Source organism: Ambystoma mexicanum, chromosome 3q (genome assembly GCF_040938575.1).
Source record: "Ambystoma mexicanum isolate Mex_15411 chromosome 3q, UKY_AmexF1_1, whole genome shotgun sequence".
NCBI classification, from domain to species: domain Eukaryota; kingdom Metazoa; phylum Chordata; class Amphibia; order Caudata; family Ambystomatidae; genus Ambystoma; species Ambystoma mexicanum.
In genome coordinates this window covers 864,270,257-864,291,375 of record NC_090926.1, presented here as the reverse complement: position 1 = coordinate 864,291,375, position 21,119 = coordinate 864,270,257, and the positions used below count along the sequence as shown (strand labels likewise).

The 21,119-nt window shown below is 46.4% G+C and overlaps 1 protein-coding gene across 1 annotated transcript in view; it reads left to right on the top strand.

The window, feature by feature from the left end:
• Positions 1-21,119, top strand: part of UTP6 (UTP6 small subunit processome component) — a 483,780-nt gene that overhangs the window by 119,521 nt on the left and 343,140 nt on the right. Inside the window, exons 8-9 of the mRNA XM_069654957.1 lie at positions 10,766-10,843; positions 19,649-19,730. Of these exons, the coding sequence (XP_069511058.1) occupies positions 10,766-10,843; positions 19,649-19,730 (160 nt within the window). The remainder of the gene's footprint in view (positions 1-10,765; positions 10,844-19,648; positions 19,731-21,119) is intronic.

Sequence of the window (21,119 nt, the reverse complement as noted above, 5' to 3'; positions counted from 1 at the left end):
TGAAAAGTAGTAAGAACAAGTGATTTTGTTCCCTAGGAGAGGGGATATTTGTTAGGGGGAATTTTCATTTATGTGCCAATTCCCTTCAACCTTAGAGACCCCCAGCACTTTTGCTTATGATATTTTCCTCCTCAGTGAGTGGGTCCTTCTTCTCACTCCCTCATGTATTTTTCCTGATTTGGATTTTTGTTTTACTGTTTTATGGAGTCTGACAAACGCCATAGCCATCTGCTTTTTGTATAGTGGCGCTAAGGTGGCACTGGTATTTGGTACAGTGGCACTAAGAAGTCCCTTGGACTTCTCTCAATGTTTAATTACATTTTTTTGGGTGAACTACTGTTCCCAAGAATAGTAAGAGGACTGCTGTTTTACTTATATTTCTGTTTGAGGGACCAGCACACACCACCATATGTGGAGTTACTTAGTAATTCCCTCCCCCACTTATCATGTCACATTTTTTGGTACACTAACTTACTTTAAATGGCTGGTGGCCGTGGTTTACTTTTACTACCGGTTTGCATTTCTACTGCAGGCTGAACCCTCAGCTGCAGTACAGCACCCATGGGTGACAATATTTCCCAAAATGGCTGTCCTTTTTTCGGCATTTTCTGTTTTAGTTCATTCTGGGCTTTTATTCTCTTAGTTGAAACTGGTTTCAGCCCTTTGTGTGTTTTGACTTTGGCGGACTTCAGTCCTGAAGCCTGCCCAGGCTCTAATGTGTCTGGGAAGGCAGGAAGTGGGGGAGGGTCCCGAAACATCCCGGTCCTTTGTCTCTAGGTGTGCCTGAGTGAAACCAGTTCTGATTGGCTATGTGATTGCCACCCTAGACTGTGAATGGGAAATCCTATAAAGAGTGAGGTTTTGGAGCCACCAGGGGGCGCCGAGATGTGATGAAGCTTCTCGGCTGACCTCCTTCCCAGGGTGCTTTTTTTTAAAAAAAAAAATTTTAATTTAAAATATGGGCCCCCCCAGCCCCTTTGGAGCCGTGCCCTGACCCCTCCCTGGGGCTGATTGGTAGTATCGAGACCTTGAAGAGCGAAGTCCCGGTGTCTGGAGGTGCCAAGATCACAGAGTTTGCATCCTCCCGGGTGGCGGGCGAGCGAAGCCGGGAGTGCAGTCCCGCTGAGGAGAAACGTGCGGCGTTGACTAGCTGGCGGTGGGGGAGGGGCGGAGGCTCCAGCGGCCCGGACCAGAGCACCCTCACAGCCGTGCTGCAGACTTGGAGCCCCCTTTCAGCGGCAGCCGTTTTGTGGCGGGGACTGACTTTTACGTGGTTGAAGGGAGCGGCTCCTGGGGAAGGGGACAGCGTGATCCCCCCGGAGGGGAGGGGAAGAACCTACCCGTCTCTGATTCGTGTCCCGGGTGCCTGTATCCTAAGGAGGCGAAGTGTGGAGGACGCTTTCCTGCGACCCTGGCGGAGTGATGTGAGGCCCCTGGTGTTGCTGGTGAGACGGGTGCCTCAAGTGGATTGAGCGCAGAGCTGGTATTCTGCGGTGCGGGGAGTGAGGAGGCGTCCCGAGCCGAGTCTGAGCCCCGGTGAGAGACCTGCACAGATCGGAGTGGCTCACCGGTGGAGGTGGAGCGGGGAAGCTCCAGGCAGACCAGTGGTCGAGACGACGTTCCCCCCGGCCTGCTGTGCAGCCTGCTACGACATAGTGGACGGCAAGGAGAGATGTGGGGTGCCGGAGTGCTGCGTGTGACCGGATCCGGACAGACCCGTGAGGAAGAGGTCTGTACCGTGCCTGAAGCGCGACAGGGGAGCCGCGAGGTATGCGGAGGCTCGGTGATGGGAGAGGAGGGGTTGGAGAACCGGTGTTATAGCCCTGTTCACCCCCTCCCCCCGTGTCTTGTCGGAGCGGCTTGCTGAGGGATGGCTGCAAATGGATGCAATGGGTGACAGAACAAAGACCTAGAAGCTGACGTTGGCTGGAGGTGGCAAGTGTGTGGGGAGCGCTCTCCTTAGTCCTTGAGGAGGCGACGGTTGCAGACACTCTGGAGCTTGTGGACTTTGCTGGAGCTCCGGCGGTGTCTGTCTCCCTCTCGCACTGTTCTGGAGACAGCCATAGGAAGAGTGGATACTATCTAACGGCTGGAGGGGAGCCTTATTTCTGCCTGCCTTTTTTCACCATAGTGGCCGTTCTTTGGTCTCTACGTCGAGGCCTGTGGGCTCTGAGCGCATTTGGCCGGCATTGGTCCCTCTGGGCTTAGATTGTCATCGCGTTCTGGAGGGGCGCTCTGTCATAGCTTGTAGAGGGTTCTCCTTGGTCCCGTTGTCCATTAATTCTCCTCCTGTAGGAAAACGATCTGAATTCCTGGAGGAACTGTGTTGACCTGGATTAGCGTTTCAGTTCTGCTTACGAGGGAACCAGAGTGTGGATGCAAGGAGTGAGGGCTCTCCAGCGATTCCGGAGGTCGCCTCAGGGTTTGAGAGAGGACATCAATATGCAGGTCTCTATCCAGAAGGAAGATGCTGATATCCAGGATATGGGCCGCAGTATGGCGGCTCTTCTCGAGGAGATCCGAGGTTTTCGGGCGGACATGGGGAAGAGACTTGATTCCCTGGATAAGAAGGTGGATGATGTGGAGGATCGGGTTCAAGCCCTTGAGGCTAATCAATCTTCTGCGGATCTCTTTGAGACTCAATTTGACCTGTGGCTGGCAGAGCTTGAGAGAAAGGAAGAAAAGATTGCGCTCAAGCTTGACGACTTGGAGAACCGAGAGCGATGCTCTAATTTGAGGTTCCTTAACATACCGGAGCAGGATGGAGAGGTACAAGTGGACCTTGAGAGGAAGGTCAAAGAAATTATAAGCCTTGTGTTTGGAAGAGAGAATACTAATGTCCCTACCATTGACAGAGCTCATAGAGCAGGGGGTCGTGTTGGGGGCCCTCGCTCCGTCCTAGTGAAATTTCATTAGTATAGGGAGAAGACCAAGATACTGGAGCTCGCTCGTAAAAAAGGTTTGATCGATTGGAATGGCACCAAGATCTCCATTTACCAGGATCTTTCTGAGTTCACACTTGCTCGCCGGAGACTTTGTGGGCCATTAACGAGGTGGTTGCAGTCGAAAGGAGTGCAGTATAGGTGGGGGCACCCATTCTCTCTCACCTTGGAACTCGACGGAGATAGGCATGTTCTTACCTCGGAGTTTGACATCAGGAGAGCATTGACAGAGCTGTTGAGTGAATCCCCTCGGGAGCATGTCAAGTTGGATGACGATCCCGCTGAGGGTCCCCGCAGGGATTCTCCAGTGTCCCTGGGACGACGGCGCATTCTGGGACATAGGAAATACAGGAAGATAGCGCCCCCGTCCCCGGGACAAGCGACAACCTAAATGGAGGATGGAACTTCCAGTGACCTCTGTCTGATTTTGTTCTTGAAATGGGTTGGGTATAGATGGTCTGGCTCCGGCCCTTAAGCTTGATTGCTTCATGGTTTGGTTGGTTGCGGAGAGATACCGGATGCTATCTTTTCTGTCTTCTCTTTCTTCCTTGGGTCTGGGAGGCCCGGAAAATGGTGTGTCTTTGTGAGGCTTTTCGCCCTGGTGGTGGCGATCCTTGGTGGTCTGAAGGCTCGACTGTAGGATGTTGCAGTCCTTTCAGACGCTCAGAGGTTGGGTGGTGGGGAGGGATGGGGTTGGGTGAGACAGAAGGGCGGGGGTTAGGAGCTACTATGATTGTTGGGTTCAACATGTTTGTTCTGGTTTTTCGGTGGACACCTTGGTTTGGGGGCGGCGCCCACATGTGGTCTTATGGCTGTCTTTATGAATGAGTTTCCTTATTCTCTTTCTGTGGGGTCTCTAAACGGGCGGGGCTTGAACTCTCCGACTAAGAGGTCGCTGGTCTCTTTGTACAAGAATCCCATTGGGTTAAGGGGAGGGAACCCGCCTTCAAATCCAGGGCTATTCAATACCTATTCCGTTCATCGTATGGGGTGAAGAAGCGGGGGGGGGGGTTGTGCTCATATTCTCCCCAGAGGTGCATTTCTCTTCCAGAGCTCAATAGGGCGGATCCGGAGGGGCGTTTTATTATGGTTAAGGGGGAGGTGAGGGGCAGGTTGTTTACTTTGGTGGGAGTGTACGGACCGAATGAAGATCAGGATGCGTTTTGGCAGGGGATGAGCGGGAAAATCAGGGATTTTGCAGAGGGGGCAATCATTGTAGGGGGAGACTTTAATATGGTTCAGAGTCTGGATAAAGACAGAACATCCTCTAACCCGTGCCCTGATCTTAGATCCCAGAGGAGGATGGCGGATTCCTTTCGGAAGGTTAATATGTATTTGCACCTTTTAGATGCTCACCCCGATGTTGGTAATCACGATCCTCTATTTACCTACTTTTCCTCTGTGCATCAATCATTCTCTAGGATTGACTGTGTGCTGGTTGATTCCTCAGTCCATGAATATATTTCAGACTTCAAGGTAGAGTCCATCCCATGGTCCGATCACGATATGGTTTGTGTCAGTTGGGGATTCCTCCGGGGGCCTAGGGCAAATCGCGGTGGATATGTAATGATTCTCTCCTGCAAGATAGTGAATTACGGCAATCCCTTCTAGACTCAATTGTTGAATTTTTCTCCTTAAATGATAATGGAGAAGTAGGGGTTGGAGGGGTGTGGGATGCATTCAAAGCTACGATCAGAGGTGTTATGATGGAAATGGGAGCTAGGAGGAAGAAGGAAAGATCTAGGGAGGAACGCAAATTGAGGGAGCATATTCTGGCTATACAGCCAGGGGGTAAGATGAGATCGCAGATGGATCCTGATAAGCAGGCTAAGCTCCAACAGCTTAGAGCTAAACTGTCCGCCTTACTTGTGGGGCAGACGGAGAAGAAACTTGCGTTCCTGAAACAGCGGTATATGGAGAAGGGGGGAAAAAGCGGATAAGATATTGGCTTGGAGACTCGGAACTCTGTAATAGTAGGCGTGTCAATTGCATATCTGGCCGGGGAGGTGAAAGGTTGCGAGGGGGGGTGATCAAATTGCGGAACAATTTAAGTTATATTATGAAACCGTTTATACTTCTGAATATACTGGTGATGGGTCAGATGTGGATCGGTTCTTTGTGTCGCTTCCCATTGCTTGTCTGCCGCAGGAGCGTTCGGCCTCTTTGGAGCTTCCGATCTCTCCCCAACAGGTTGTAGATGCTATTGCGTCTTTGAAGAACGGTTCTGCGCCGGGAGACGATGGATTCACCGTCCGCTTTTACAAGACATTTCGCTCCACATTGGCCCCGCATTTGTCTAAGGTGTATAATTCGGGCCTGGATACGGGTCGTCTCACCCCCCCCCCCCCCCCCCCCCCACCCCTCCATGATGTCGGCTCTCATTGTGGTCATCCCGAAGGAGGGGAAAGATCCCTCGTTATGTCAATCATATAGGCCCATTTCATTGTTAAATGTTGACGTGAAGCTATTGGCCAGAATCCTGGCGACCAGGTTATCCAGACTTATTCCCTCTTTGGTTCACGGGGACCAGGTAGGCTTTATTCCCGGGCGGCAGGGGTCTGATAATGTTAGGAAAACATTGGACCTAATGTACGAAGTGTCCAAGCGAGAGTCTGAGGCTTATCTCCTCTCGCTAGACTCTGAAAAAGCCTTTGACCGCGTTGAATGGTCTTACATGATGAAGGTGCTCCGAAAAATGGGTATTGGTGACATGTTCTGTGGATGGGTTTCGGCACTATACAATGCTCCATCTGCGCGGGTTCTGGTTAATGGTTTTACATCCCTGAACTTTTCACTTTTTAGAGGAACTCGCCAGGGATGCCCTCTATCTCCTCTTTTGTATGCTCTGGCTGGTATGCTAGGGAATTAATAATATCAAAGGAAAGAACTGATGACCTGGCCAGACAGCTTTTGCAAGGTCAAGCTGGGCAAACTCCTCTACCCGGTTCCGGAGGGAACCCCGCTCCTGTGGTTTCCAGTAACCCTGTGCAGATTAATCTACCTGGAAACATGCCGCTGGCCCCACCCGAACGCTTTGCTGGGGACCCCAAACGATTCGCTGTATTCATGAATCAGTGTCGTTTGTACTTCCTATGCAGACCTGGGGCCTTCCCTAATGATCAGACCAAGGTAGCCTTTGTATTGTCATATCTCAGCGGCTGCGCTGCCGATTGGTCAGTTCCACTGGTTACTCAAGATGACCCGATTCTCCGTGATTTTCAAAGGTTTCAAGCAAGCATGGAAAGGTTATTTGCTCGGCACTCTCAGGGGCAGGCTCTGGATGACGAACTTCTATCCCTGCGACAGGGCAATCAGGACCTCCTACCCTATATTGCAACCTTTAATAGACTAATTGTGGAAACGGGATGGCCAGAGGATAAAAGAGTCACGTTGTTTTATCGAGGCCTACGCGGAGAACTTAAAGATGTCTTGGCCCAAGTTGTAAATCCGCCCCAAGAATGCACAGAGTATATAGACTTAGTGGTCCAATTGGATCACAGACTTCAAAACAGAAAAGCAGATCGGTCCAGGTTTGAGACCCGGGTGTTGGTCAAGACCCATGCTAATCCCAAGGGAGTTGATGTCTCTCAGCCTATGCAAATTGGAGGGGTTAAAGGACCCTTAACTCAAAAGGAACGTGAAAGGAGGCGGCAGTTAAAATTATGTCTTTATTGCGGGAATTCTGGACACTTTCTACGAGATTGCCCGGCAAAACCGCCCCGAAAGGCGGTAGGAGCCGCTGATAAAAACCATGAAGACTCTGTTTCGGGAAACGACTCCGCCCGACAAGTGTAGGGGTCCGCTTGCCGAGCTTGAAAACTAACTCTCAGACCTCGCATTTCATTGTGCCAATGGTTCTCCTAGATCCAGAACAGCCTAAGCGGTTGCATGCAATAAAGGCATACATCGATAGTGGGGCTATTGGAAACTATGTGGATCGTGAATTGGTCTCTAGGATTAACCTCCCTCTCCGTCCTAAAACCAGCAAAGATGTCATCACCACAGTCGATGGAACTGAAATTGCCTCTGGACCGGTAACACATTCCACTACTGAGGTGACTCTTATTGGTCCCGACGGCCATCGGGAGGGTGTTGTTTGATGTAAATAAGGCTCCACAGTTTTAGGTTATTCTTGGAATCCCTTGGTTAGAGACACATAATCCTCGAATTGATTGGCGAGCTAAGAGAATAACCTTCCCGGATTGTACACAAACCTGCTACCCAGAAAACCTGAAGATTAATCTAGCATCTGTAACCTCTGCCTCATGAAACTACCTCCGGAATACCAAGACTTTCAGGACGTCTTCCAAAAGGAACAGGCCAACACGTTACCTCCTCACAGATCGTACGATTGCCAAATCGATCTGGTGCCCGGTGCACAACCCCCTTGTAGCAGGATTTATGCCCTTACCGAACCTGAGAATCTGCATTTGAGACCATATTTGGATCAATACCTAGCTAATGGTTTTATTCACCCGTCAAAGTCCCCGGCATCCTCGGCTTTGTTCTTCGTGCCCAAAAAAGAAGGCGACCTTAGAACTTGTATCGATTACCGCGCATTGAACCAGATAACGGTTAAAAACCGTTATCCTCTGCCTCTGATCCCTGAACTCCTTGACCAGGTGAAGGACGCTTGCATATACACCAAGTTAGATCTCCGGGGGGCTTATCATCTGGTACGAGTTAAAGAAGGCGACGAATGGAAAACTGCCTTCCGTACTAAATACGGATTATTCGAGTACCAGGTGATGCCTTTCGGATTGTGTAACGCGCCGGCTGCCTTCCAATACTTCATGAATGATGTCCTTCGGGAACTCATTGATGTTTGTGTTGTCGTATATATCGATGACATTCTGGTGTACTCCTCTTCGGAATCTGATCACAGAAAACACGTCAGGGCAGTACTTGGAAAAACTGCGCCAACACAAACTATTTGCTAAATTGGAGGAATGTGTTTTCCATACCACAGAAGTCGAGTTTCTAGGTTTCATCCTGACACCCAAAGGAGTCCGAATGTACTCAAGAAAAGTGGATGCCATCCTCAAATGGCCATCACCTAGCTCTGTAAAAGGGGTTCAAAGCATGCTCGGCTTTGCCAATTTCTATCGCAGGTTTATCCCGGAATTTTCACGCGTGGTACAACCCATTACTGCACTCTTGAGGAAAAATAAACGTTTTGAATGGTCTGAAGAAGCCGAGCAGGCCTTTCAGGATTTAAAAGCTAAGTTTACCTCCGCACCTATATTGAAACACCCGCGTCCAGATCTCCCTTATGTCGTCGAGACTGACGCATCCAGCCTATTCATGGGAGCTGTCCTGTCCCAAAGAGATCCCGAAACCAACCAACTGCATCCCGTAGCATTTTGGTCCAGAAAATTCTCGGCACCCGAGGTTAATTATGCAATCAAGGACAAAGAACTGTTAGCCATTAAGTCCTCTTTTAAAGCTTGGCGGCATTATCTGCTTGGCGCTCGACATACCATCACAGTGATCACTGATCACCGGAATTTACAGTATTTGAAAACCGCCAAGGCTCAGTCATCACGGCAGCTCCGATGGGCTTTGTTTTTCACTGAATTTGATTTCGTGATTACTTATCGGCCTGGCTGCAAGAATGGCAAAGCAGACGCCTTATCCCGAATTGGAATGGGAGAATCTGATACAAACTCAGAACCTGTACCAATAATTCCCGAACAGAGGATTCTAGGCATGACTTCGTTACAGACGCTTGAAGACATTCAAGCCAGAGTGAAACAACTCCTGGACCCTACAACCTTACAGGATTGGATACAAAAGGGATCAGACTTTACCATAGATAATGGTTTACCTTATTTCCAAGGACGCTTATTCCTGCCACATAAGGAATTACACGAACTAGTTATTTCCGGTTATCATGATGCATTAATAGAGGGACACCCCGGTATTGCCAAGACAGAGGAAAAGGTGAAACGACAATTTTGGTGGCCCTCTTGGCGAAAAGATGTTAAATCTTTTGTAATGTCCTGTGGTGTTTGCGCCCAAAATAAAAGTCAAAAGAAAAGACCAGCCGGTCTCCTTCAACCTCTAGACATACCGCCAGCACCCTGGCACACCCTATCAATGGATTTTATTACGGACCTGCCTCCTTGTTCGGGGTACACTACTATTCTGGTAATTGTGGATTTGTTTTCCAAAATGGCCCACTTTATTCCTTTGAAAGGTTTACCTTCAGCTTCTGTCCTAGCTAAAGAATTCCTCGAAAATATTATTCGGCTACATGGATTCCCATCTGTACTAATCTCTGACCGGGGAAGCCAATTCATTTCCCACTTCTGGCGCAAATGTTGTCAAATGGCACAGATCGATGTAAGATTATCGACCAGTCACCACCCTCAGACCGATGGTCAGACCGAGAGGACAAATCAGACCCTTGAGCAATACTTACGGTGTATGTTACAGCAATCTGAAAGCAACTGGAAAGACATTCTTTGGATAGCCGAATACGCATATAATAATTCGGTACACTCTGGAACTGGCCACAGTCCTTTTTATACTTTGTTTGGGCATCACCCTCGAACCTCAAACCTTGACTCACCTCAGAACCTCGGAATGCCTGCAGTAGAACATCTGCATTCTACAATTACCCAAGCCTTCAAAGAGGCAACTACGCATTTACAACAAGCCAAGAGAAAATACAAGGAGAATACTGATCTACATCGGAGTGAAGCACCTCTGTATCAGATTGGGGATCAAGTGTGGTTAGCTACCAGACATTTACACTCAAAGGGCCTCGAACTTTTAACCCAAAATATCTGGGACCTTATTCTATTACGGCAATAATTAACCCAGTGGCTGTTAAACTTGATTTACCAGCTAGTATGCGAATTCACCCTGTTTTTCATGTGTCACTTCTGAAACCAGTGGTACCCGGAACCCGACTACTCAAACCTCCAGAACCTATTCTAATAGATGGGGACCCTGAATTCGAAGTGAAGAACATTTTAGACTCAAAAATGTTTAGGTCAAAACTGTTCTACCTAATTGATTGGAAGGGGTACGGACCTCAGGAGAGGTCGTGGGAACCCAGCGACCATGTGCATGCACCTCGATTAGTCAGGAAATTCCACCGACTCTTCCCAGACAAACCAATGGGACAAAACCTGGTTTGGCGCTCAGAGTAAATCTCAAGAAGGACCTTTTCCACAAAGAAGACTGGGGCCATTTTTACACAAACGCAGCCCGCAGTGAATGCACACCACAGTAGTTACCATGAAACCACTGCCACCAGCCATTCAGTGAGGAAAGGGTAACCTAAAAATGTTACATGTGAAGTTAGACAAAGGGGATACTAGGTAACCCCTCCAGCACCCTATTATAAGATAGCGTGTGCTGGGTGTAGAAAGTTACAAATGTAAGTAAAGTCAATTCCACTCTACTGTTCTGGGAAACAGTAGTTTATCCCAGAGAAGGTATTTAAACCTTTGGGAAATCTGAAAGACTTCCCTGTGCCACTGCACTGAAGGTGCTTTGTGACGCAATGTAAAAGATGTCTATGGCGTTTGTCAGGCTTCATAACCAAAAGGAAAACAGAGTTCAAAATCACATTAAAATACATGAACGAGTGGGGAAAAAGGGTCTTGCTCGCACCAGGTTGAAAAAATTAAGTCCTCAAAATCCAGCAAAGTTGCTGGGGATCTCTAAGGTGGAGGGAATTAGCCCATTTCTGAGAATTCTCTCTAACATATGGTCCAAGTAGATGTATATTTTTCTACCACACAATGGATATGTAATGATTACGGTCTCATGTAAAATCAAGTGTTCTAATTTTCTTTTGTGTTCTACAGTATTTCAGAATGGAGCTGATGCATGCTGAAAAGCAGAGGAAGGAGAAGGCAGAAATCGAACAAGCAAAGATGGATGTGGTAGGAAAGCCAGAGTGTCCTCATGTTCTACTTTTTGATACAGTACAATAATGGTTTGATGAGAAAAATGTGTGCAGGATACCCACCTGTGTTGAATCCAATTGAAATGAAAAAGTGGTGTGTGCATTAGCTGTCTTACTCAACGATTCTCACCCTATCAGTGGTGCAAAACAGCGAGCTTAGCGATATTGGCTACTGTGTGCCTACCCGTTTGTTTCAGACATTCTTTCTTTTTTTGCACCTACAGAAACGGAGTGATCTGACGGTTATTTCAATGCTTTGCTGTGTTCTGGGTTGTGCAGATGATGATCATTCAGAATTGTGAGACGAAGCAAGTGTTAGCCATCAAACAATTTAGTCGGAACGGAAGGCAATGAAATCCTAGCCACTCATGAAGTATATGATTGAGAGAAACAGCTTGACTAGAACTGTAAACATGGGAAAGGGGCTAGGATGGATCTAATGTGAAAAACTGGTGACACTTATCTGGAACTCTGTCAGTACTGGGGGGAGTAAGTACTTGCTCCAGAACCATCCTCCACACCTAGGTTCAGGTTAATGTTGGGGAGAATGTTCAGTTTCTGTGCTAATTCCCTTTAACCTTAGAGACCCTCGGCTCTTTTGCTAGAATCTGGGATCTTTTTGATTTTCAACCTCCTGAGTGAGTGATGCTTTTGCCACTCACTCGTGTGTTTTTCTCAGACTTGGATTTTTACATGTTTTATGTAGTCTGGTAAACTCCACAGGCATCTGCCTTTTGTCTAATGACACAAAGCACCCTCTGTGCAGTGCCACTGAGAAGTCCCTTGAACTTCTCTTAATGTTTAAATACATTTTCTTGGGTGGACTACCGTTCCCAAGAATAGTGAGATAGCTTTTATCTTACTTAACTTTTCCTTTGTGAGTCTAGCACACACCACCCTATGTGGGGGGTTACATAGTAACGCCTTATCCCACATCTCATGTAACCTTTTGTTACGCTAACTAACTTGAATGGCTGGTAGAAGTGGTTACTTTTGACTACCTTTTTGTGCAGGGTACTAGCAGGTTAATTTCTATGCTGCAGTACAGCACCCCCATGGGTGACATTTTCCAAAACGTCCCAGTCTTCTTTTATTCCGCCATTTCTTGGCAGTTAGTTCCTTCTGGGCTTTTAACCTGTTGTTTAAACTAGGTTTAGGACCTTTGTGTGTTTTGCATTTGGCTGGCTGGAGCCCTGAAGTTTGCCCTGGCTCCAGTCTGTCTGAGAAGGCAGGAAGTGAGGGAGGAGCCTGAAACTTCACTGGCCTTCGTTTGTAGGTATGCCTGGCCAAAACCAGTTCTTACTGGGCTGGTGGGTGTCCTAGAGGACGCCCCCGAGTGATTGACAGCTGTAGGGCTTTGAATGAATGTGATTTTGCATAAAAGGCGAGGCTTTTGGAACTACAGGCAAAATCAACCACTGGAACATCAAATCTGACGAAGAGGACGGACAGAGATGCCTGCAGCACCTTCCAGGACCGCGGAAGCGCTGGTGAAGCCTTGCAGCTGTGCTGACCCCATTTTCGTTTCAACAGGGAAGATCTGTACAGGACGACCTCCTCCCTTGGGCTGCTGGGACCAGCTAGCCTTGAGACCTGCTTCGTTTTGGCTCACCCCTGGACTTGCTGCAGCTTTTGTAGGCTGCAGAATATCCCAATGCCCGTGGACCCCTGACCATCATAGAGTTCTTCATCTTATAGGGAACGAATCCGGCCAAAACTTTGTGGGCACCATTGTGGATCTGCAGAAGCAGGAAACCTTTGCCCAGAGTCCAGAACCGAGGGGCAGAGGAAAATCCAAGCAGAGCTTTTAATTCTTCCTTGGCGCCGAGAAAAAGGCGCCAAAACCACAAAGCTGCTGAATCGTGTGAAATCCATTGCTGCCCGAGCCCCTCTCCAGAATGCTGTTGCAGAAGCCCGCCAGACGGCCTCCCTTTCATCACCATGACCAAGGACCAGGAACAAGGGTCTGCATCACTGCATCCGGAAGGAATCCAGCTGGAACCGCTTCTTCAAATCTAAGGTACTGTGGGGCTTTGAGTATAACTAACTTTTTCCATTTGTGGGGCTTCCTGGCTTGGGAAGTACTATTTTCACCCACCTAGAGTTAACCTCAACTCACCTGTGCAGACCTTCCAGCTTGTACTCCAGCAGGCAGGCTCCTCTTGAGCTCCTGTGATTTTTCAAAGAACTCCTGACTGTTAGATTAACTTTTTCTAAGAAAAGCTGCATCAGAACTGGAACCGTCCCATTGACTTCGGCTTTCCTGGTTTCCTAAAGGCTCCTCTTCTGAACCCTGTAGGCTTTGCTTGTTCCCTTACAGGTTTTAATTCTCAACACTATTATTGCTGGGATAAAATACTGCCCCTCGGATAAACTACCTATTGAACCATTTGAAAGTGTTTTCTATTTTGACTCGAAGTAAGTTGTGCAGATCCTCCTCGAAGGTGCCAAGAAGACCTAATCATTTCCCCTCCCAAACCCAATTTTGTAATGGTGAACAAAAAAAAAAAAGAAATGCTAATTCTGTCCTTGATTGATGTCACTCAGTGTGCTGGAACATGTTTAGCATAGAAAGAAATTACTCGCCTACAATATTGGTTATTGTTTAAATTAATTCTATCTTCCTTTTAATGTTACTATTAGTTGCTACTGTTTTACAGAATGCTTAATTTGCCATGTGTGTATATATAAATAAATAATGTAATATAACTGTGTGTAAGGGTTTACTTGGTGCCTTGTGTTTACTGATTTCATTGTGCTACTTTACAGCTCACATTACCCCTCCTAAGATTATCCTGGCTGCTCAGTCACTCTACCGACTTGTGTAGTACTGGCATATATTAAAAGTTTGGTCCCTAATACCAAGAAACAAGGCTTGTGAAGTCCCACACCAGTTAGACTTTACCAAATCTTACCTAACACTTAAAAAAACGTTTTTTTTAATTCCAACACAATCCCTCTGTTCAAGATTGTTATTGAGTTTTACACAAGTTGCTGTCTGTGACAGAACTTGGAAAAGCCCACATTAGGTAAACCAGGTTATACTTCTACGTTTAGGCCTGAACCACACAAAGATTTAGTAGAATGACAAGTAGTCAAGCTTATTCTAAGGAGCAAAGAGGACTGCAGTGATGTATAAGGAACTCTGAGCATACACGTAGTCGGAAGAATACACTAATACACTCAGGAGTTATATAAGAAATAGGAATGTATTATGTACACTAAGGCAGAGGTGATAATTGTTAGGGGAGTTTTCCTAAAGTCCTACTTGGATGTAAGACTTTAGTAAGCTATCCCAGTGGTTTGTAGATCTCCCAACTGTTAGACCAGTCTGTACTACTGTAAGAGGGCATGGCATCAAAGTAAGACCGACACAAGTGAGCACAGTTCAAGGGTGTTTATTAAACCGTAAAATGGGTGAGATAAACGCCTAATCTTAACCTAAATCTAAGATGTGAGCAAGCTACGACCATCAAATAATAATGCAGTCCAAGTGGAGTCTTGTCAAATAAAGGGGTCTATACTAAGAAACCTATTGCCAGTCATTACCTCTATGTTACAAAATAGTGTGGGATAATAGTCCTAAGAAAAGAAAGAAGTGTTCACAAAATAAGTCAGGAGGTTATGGCCGGGGTCTCACTTCCCCACGTTTTTAGCATGGGACAAGGCAGAACTCTTGAGCACAGCACACTCCTCGGCTTCTCTGGCAAGAGCTTACAGTTCCTTTTCTCGGTATCTGGGCCTTCTGTGGCCAAGTCTCTTCTCATGCAAAGTCTCTTGCGTCAGAGGGTCTGATACGCCAAAACAACCAAACAAAAGTTCCTTTTCGTTGACCTTTACGTCGGGTGATTACCCTTTATCCTTGGATCCCCCTCAGCTGGGCTCCGATCCTTCTGTCGTCCGCCTCCCTCATTCGTGCTCAGACCAACCAGAGTGCTTGCCAATTTAAACAGACTTCCAAAGACCAATCTCGTCTCGCTGGGTCACTCTGTATAAAGCCTGCACTTGCCGTAGGCTAACAATCACAGTTCGCACAGCGTTCCCCTCAGCTGGGCGCAAACGCCAGTTCCACAGTTCCCTCAGTCGGGTTCACTCTCCACAGTTCACAATTTAATATCTCTTCAGAAAGCGAGGGTTCCCTTCCCCTAGCTTTCTCTCGGCATCCCTCCGTTGGGTTCACATTTGCCACAGTTCATATTTCAACAAATAGTCCTTCTAGACCCCCTTAGGTTCTTCCCTTTACCCATGTCCGGGTCTCCGCCTTCAGTCAGGCTTTCCCGTAAAACCCCAGTCATGCTTCACACAGTTCATTCGCACAAGCTTCTAGGGTGTGTTGGGGTTAACCCCAAATTCGCAGATCACCGTCGGATTCAGGTCTGCCTCCACACTCGCTCAGCGTTCCCCTCAGCCAGTACAGTATCGTTAGCACCCATTCCACCATGAGGCCCCCCCATGCCTGCCCTCTGCCACTATTCGGTGTCTGTCAGCCACAAAACTCAAGGAGAAATAACTCGCCAAGAATAACGAAGATACCCTCTCGCCGACCACTGGTCACCTCCCTGCCCCTGAAGAGGGATTTCTGGGCTCTGGAATCTAGTTAATGAAGACCTTCCCAATGATGCACCCCACTAGCTACTAGCAATAAGAAAAACTAGAGCTGTTAATCATTTGAAAGAGCGAGGAATCTGTAAGAACTGGAAATACACCAGGCTGGTATCAAAGAGGCACAATTTAGCGTCTAGCCTCTTAAGGAGATTTAAACAGACCCAGAGATATACTGGACTAACCTGAGTGTAAGGAATTCCGTCCTTCCTGGTGGGCAGTGACCTTCTCCTTAACTCCTCCTTAGAAAGTTAATTCAGGAGTGAATACAGGGAACCGACAGTCAAACGCCCACCACCCCTTTCCTTAGGTTTATATTCTTCCAATCACTTCTCTTACTGTAAGGGATACTTGATGGTGGTCCAGGATAGTAATCCAGAGGATGGTAACAAAATAGAAAACGAGGAAGGGAAGGTTAGTCGGGGACTAGATCCCGACGGTACGAGGGACACACTTGTGTCGGGTTGGTGCACTTTTATGCGGCAGAGCGGCCATAAGGTTCTGTTCACGGTGATGCAGGTATGATGGTAATGACAGGAGGAAAGAGGGTTAGTTGGAAGTGGATCCTCGAGATGGAAAAAGTAATGGCTGATAAGAGAATCAAGATCCTCAGATGCTTGAGCGGAAGAAGTCCGCGCAATGAATTGCACAATAAAGCCTTGCTGCGTGAAGCGAGGTAGGGAATCCATGATTAAGGCCAGTTGTCAACGTGCAGTCAAGACGTAATGAATTTGTATTAAGCAAGGAAGTCCTTTAAGCAGGCCGAGGTCGAAGGAGAGCGAGCAATCACAATAACAGTGGGCAGAGGCAAGGAAGTCTGTAATACAATTCCGAGCCGTCCATAGAGAAACAAGTAGAACGCTGGATGGCGTCGATCTCACCGGGCAGAGCTTCAGGAAGAATTCACAATCGGAAGGACCGGAGTGCCGTACACCTACAGTTTAAATAGTGTTTTTTTTTTAATTTATTTTTTTTATTTGTTTTTGGTAACAAAACATTAGTTTGCACCTTAACAAATTGATGTCACTTTATACATTACATAATTCTTAGTTGCATTTGCCAAGTTGGTTACAATATAAAATATCCTGATTTTACAAAGCGTAAATCTTAAAAAACAGTGCAAATTCAATGCAATAACATGTGGCTCTATAGAAGCCTAAAAAAAAGCAGAAAATAGACCACCAATGTAGCGCCAATATAACAGAATTTTAGATGCACCAACAATCTCTTATGCTACTATTTGTGGCGTAGTTCCTGAACTAACATTCTGTGAATCGACAAATGCATGTGTGATGTCTTTCCTCGTATACATGGATTTCTTTAAAGGCAGTAGGACTTTCTCAATCTTGTTGACAAGTCTCACTGTTGCAAGTATAATAGCATTTGACTGACCCCACATACAGCGTAACCAACCCAACTGACGCTCATTGAACGAATACGAGACCAAAAAGGGTCCCAAGCAGCAAGACCTATCGAGGTCGAATTTTGGGCAATACATGAACAGATGTTCCAAGGATTCACGTTCTCCACTCTTAGAGCAAAACCGACAACAATCCCATAGCCCTAATTCCCTGTATCTTGACCAATTACCAATGCAAGCACCGGTATGTACAAGATCTTACCGAAACCTCATGTATATCCTTCTTGCATCGAGGTCGGGAAAACACAAGAGGTAGGGTAGACTGGGCAAGACAGCCTGACGAAATTTCGCATAGGAGCGAAACGATGAGTAGCCCGAAATGAAGTCCGCATTACTTGCCCATGCATTCGCAAAGAAGCAAACTTTAACCTTGCGTGGACAATTAATAAGGTCCTATTGCGTCATGTTCATAGATTTTAAGATTGACAACATGCGCAATTTAAATTCACGGATTGAGACGGGATGTTCCGTAATAAGCAATAGCCCAAGGTCTTCATACAAAGAGTTGGCTGGCGGAACGATCAGTTTGTTGAAGGAATTTAACAACCGCCAATTATGTTTATCTACCAGGGAATAGAGTCCCAATTCGTGAATGAGAATTGGATTAGGCAGGTAGCCCGGAAGGCCAAGTATCCTTTTCCAAATCTTACCTTGGAGGGAATTAAGTAACGGGCCCAAATTCACTAGGCAAATATCCAGGGCATACAGTAGAATGGGCTCTACTTTCATTGTGTAGTAATGCAAAAGCGGGAGTAACGAGAATCTACAGTACCTCGCAAAAAAGATCCTCATTTGAGCAGTTAGTTGGTTTAGTTTGGACGTCAACACAAGGCGCCACTTGCTGACAGACATGCCATTTGACATTGAGTACCCCAAATATGTAATTTCTTCCTTCTTCATAATTTGGTGTAAATTCACAACATACTTAAATGGCACGTTTTTCTTTTTAGGTGAAAAAATTATGATATGTGATTTAGCTGAGTTGATCGATTGTTCAGAATACAGTATTCGTGAAAGATGTTTAGTTTGTTTTGTAACCCAAATGGGACCTTGTCAAATAGAATATCGTCAGCAAATGCCAACCAGTGGAGACATAACTTGCCTAAGCTTACCGCAAAGGTATTTGTTCCCTCCCATATCTGCCCTATGTCGGCGAGATACAGATTAAAGAATATTGCGCCGAGGTTGCAGCCTTGCTTAACGCCAATTCTTGTCGGGATGCTGTCAGACAGCAATCCCACCGAGTTGATACGCACCCTATAGGAGGTGTTCTGATGGAGCGCTGCTATTATCGCAACCAACTCGTGGGCGATGCCATAAGACAGCATCTTCTGCCAGTCTATTTCTCAGTACACTATCAAATGCCGCTGATAGGTCTAAGGATGCCATGTAGATCGTCTCATTAGTGGAAACGTGCTGTTGACAGTAGATGGGCAAGAATTGCTGCGTTTAGCTGCGTGCCCATAGCTCTACAAAAGCCGACCTGCATTTTGGAAAGGATCTTGGCAGTGTTAACATACGATTCCAATTCACACAGAATCAGCCGTGCAAAGATCTTCGCTGAGATGTCAATTAAGGCTATCGGCCTGAAGTTTTCCGGCTCGGTTAGAGCTCCCTTCTTGTGGATTGGTATTATAATCGCCGAGAGCCAGGAGGGAGGAATTTTCCCAGATTGGTAGATAGAATGGTACCAGGGAAGCAAATAACTGGCCCAAAAGTGCGGGTCGTCCTTATAGACACAGGGCAGAAGCCCGTCAGGACCCGCAGCATTTGAAAACTTCAGGGCTGCAATTGCCCATATGATGTCTTTGATTACCCAGGGGCAGACCGACGGAAATTCCAAGTGCAGAGCCGTAGACTCCGTCCTTTTGTGTATTTCTGGCAAGTTAAATTTCGTGAGGAAGAAAGACTTCCATTCAAACCCGAAATTGATGCCATCATACGATTGTCGACCTTGCCCAAAGGGTTTCTTAGAAGAGCCCATTGGTCCCTTGTGTTTCTTTTACATAGCAGTTCGACCATGTGTTGGTTTGCACGATTGTACTCAGCGAAACGCAAAAGCGTCATCTTACGCTTGAAACAGGCGGCAATGAAGTTTTTTTCCCCTTTGTAGATTTGCCACACTCAACCGCGACCCTCTTAGGGGCCGCAATTCGATATTTTTTGTCTTTTAAATTCACCACCTCTGTCCGATGTAGACAAACAGGATTTGGAGACTTGTTTGCGCTGCCTTCTTTAGAAAGGCACACCAGGTGCATGCAAATCATCTTCAGGTTTAAGTCGATGATCCTCTCCCTATCCATGGTGCCAGGGACTTGGAAATAGTGTCTATTGCGACGCAGCCCTGATACGAGACGTAGCACTCTGTGTCACGTGACCTTGCAAAGTCGTGGATCTCTGCGGAGGGGAACTGCTGTTCCCCTCCGCATCCCCCTGACTGCTGTTCCTCCTGCACTCCCCCACTGCTGTTCCTTCCCAACATCTCTTCATATTGAGCCTAACTACCTCAAGTTCAAGAAGTATTGCATGCCCTGGCTCATCCCTGAATTAACCGATCCCCTGATCTCTGCCTTTCCGCCAAACATCCTCTTTGCTCCTGCAGTCTGTGGCCGCTCATGGAACTTATTGCACTAGAGGTTTGGAAATAAAATAGGAGGAGCAAGGGTGCATGTCAGGATTGGGGTTGAGGGGGGCGTGGTGGTGGTGGTTGTGGTTGTGTGTGATGAATTGAGGTTTTTATTGTTGCAACATTTGTTTCAGGGTGAATTGGAGTATTCTGATGAGATTCTTAATGGAGGATTAGCCCGCATAATCTATAAAGATGCTATTCAGAAAATTAAAGGTATGTTATCCTCTGTTTCGATCATTTTATTTGCATGTATTTACACAAGGCAGTCCATTTTCCAAAGCAATTATTATTTTTATGTCTGATGAAATGATATTGATTTTCTTGGCCAGTTTCTCACTACACCTTTTGTAATAATGTGAGTTCAGGGGTCTTCTTAAGGTTCTAACATACACTTTATTAAAGAGCTACATTAAGCTACTTCAAAGGATAACCACTGGGTCCCATCACCCAGGCTCAACTGACACAGATTAGAACCTTCATCCAGCTTTCATCACCAAACATTCCATATGACATCACAGGCTCTGACATACACAGACAAGCACTTCGTAACACATCTCCTCCCTTTCCAACAATACACAAACACCTGACACACACCAACAAGCACTTTACAACACATCCCCCTCCTTTCCACATCCATCACTAGCACAGAGAACACAAACACTGGGCACTCACACGGGACATCCACACCATGCATCTTTTTATTGAGAGATGCAACTCAAAAAAATATTTCTGGGGTGCTATCCCTACTCTGGGGCGTTATCCCTTCAATAGTGAAGGCACTACCTTCCTTTAGTGGGGACACCCTGTCCCTTTACCACTACCATTCTTCATTCATGCTTGCACTACATATTAACATTCAACAATGGCGACTCCTTTTAAATAGGACATCTAGTGTTTCAACATCTCGTTATGGATTTATCAGAAACTCTATACAAATCTAGAAGTCCATGCTGCCTACTTGCAGCCTAAATTTCCATAACGCGCACTTCAAGAATCTGAGTCCATGTTGCTTTATGCAACCTAAAAGCCTGCAAGTCCTCAAATTTGTTCTAGCTCATTCACTCACTATGCTTCATTCTTCAAAATTGACCACCTCTCCTGACTTCATACTATAAGTGACCATAAAAGAAGTGTCCACTGTAAGTGTCCCTTATAGTCCGTTTGTTTGTTTGTTCTGCTCACCAGACCCAGAGGTAATAGGGTGCGACAGTATGAGAATGCAAGGCTTACATAGTTATACAGTAAACGGGTATATACAAATATAATGCAAGGCTTCATTATATATAAAGCACAATTCGAAGTACGAATATAACATCTATATGGTTACAGTAATATATTATGTACAAGTATACAAATTGCAGAATACTACACTCCGTGGAGCAGTAAGACTCACAGGTATTATATAAAATTACAGCAATATACAATGGTAAAATATACAAATTACAGAATGTTGCACTCCTTAGAGTACTTGGACTAGAAGGTGAAAAAGATTCCACATGAGTTTCAAGTGGTGACAAGGTTAAGTAGGGCTAGTGAGTGAAAGGGAATAAGTGACTCCACACGGACAGAAGCGGTAGGAGATTATGGGTCAGACGAGATGTG